The sequence below is a fragment of the Apaloderma vittatum genome, unplaced genomic scaffold (assembly GCF_000703405.1).
Source record: "Apaloderma vittatum isolate BGI_N311 unplaced genomic scaffold, ASM70340v1 scaffold25912, whole genome shotgun sequence".
In the NCBI taxonomy this organism is placed as follows: domain Eukaryota; kingdom Metazoa; phylum Chordata; class Aves; order Trogoniformes; family Trogonidae; genus Apaloderma; species Apaloderma vittatum.
The window spans coordinates 2,644-3,791 of NW_009705623.1; the positions used below are offsets into that span (position 1 = coordinate 2,644).

The following is a 1,148-nucleotide window of genomic DNA, read 5'->3' on the forward strand; positions in this document are numbered from 1 at the left end:
CAGCGGAGCGCCTGAGGAGCCTCCCCGAGGTGCACTACAAGCAGAGGGACAAGGAGTTGTCGTAATGAGGAGTGGCGGAGCCAGCTCTTGGCTGCATTTGGGGAGACTGGGGGGAAGAGTCAGCTGAGGAGTGGGGAGAGCTGAGGCCTGGGAACTCAGTGTCCCTTGTGACCCCTTTGATCTCCCCTTTGATCTCAGGAGAAGCTCTCCTGATCCTCATCCGCAGCTTGACCCAGCTTGGGGACTGGTTTTGCCTGTTCAGGAACCCAAGTCCTAATCTTGTGGCATCTTTACAAGGGTGGTGCTGTTCATTCTTTCTGTTCCCCACCCCATGCTGTGTCTTCCACCTCTGTACTACCACTAAAGGGCTTACTCTTCTTACCAGTCCAGTCTCACTGGTGGGACTGGGAGTGCTGCCTGCCCTGTGGAGGGGCACAGCCCCCCCCATGCCAATAAAACCTGGAAGCAAAGTGCCTCTGCCTCTGCCCTCATGGCTTTTGGCCCTAGGTGGGAGGTTTGGGGTTTCTGGTGGGGAACCTCAGCTGCTGGGGGGGCAATAGCATTGGGGTCCTGCAGGGGATGTGTGGTCAGCCCTATGCGCCCTGCTGCTGTCCCTGTCTCTGTGTTGCCTACTCTTCCTCCCTGGGGGGAGCTCTGAGCCTGTCTCTGAGCAATGGCAGCTGGGGAGGAGGGGAAATGGGAGTCGGGGAGGAATTGATGCCGCCAAAAGCTTATCCAGCTCCTGGGAGTGGGCTAAGGCCTGGCAAACTCATTACATGGAGACTGCTGGTCAGGATGCTCGGCCCTGGAGCTGCTTTTCTTCGATTTCTCTGCCTGGGTCTGGTGGGCTGCAGCCCTTGTCCTGCCTGCCACCTTGGCGCAACAAGGAGCTAGTTTATCACCAGTCTGGGGGCTGGCAGGGGTTCCAGCTCTGCTTGTGGTGCTTATGGTCCCTTTTCCTCTGCCCTGTGCCTGCCCGTGATGTGAGGCAGCAGCAGCCCAGTCCCTGGGCAGAGAAAAGGAAGCTCTAACCAGCTTTGTGCTCTCCCTCACTGCAACCCTTTCCCCCAGGGAAGCACTAGGGCTGTGCAGGTGTAGTTTCTGCACAGTGAAACCCCACAGCTGGTGCAGGGGGATACCCAGTGCCA

The 1,148-nt window shown here is 58.4% G+C and overlaps 1 protein-coding gene across 1 annotated transcript in view; it reads left to right on the forward strand.

Moving 5' to 3' along the window:
• Positions 1–65, forward strand: part of GALT (galactose-1-phosphate uridylyltransferase) — a gene marked incomplete at its 5' end in the record, with an annotated part of 2,703 nt that extends 2,638 nt beyond the window's left edge. The window contains one exon of the mRNA XM_009865505.1: positions 4–65. Coding sequence (XP_009863807.1) covers positions 4–65 — 62 coding nt within the window. The remainder of the gene's footprint in view (positions 1–3) is intronic.
• Between the last annotated feature and the right edge of the window lie 1,083 nt (positions 66–1,148).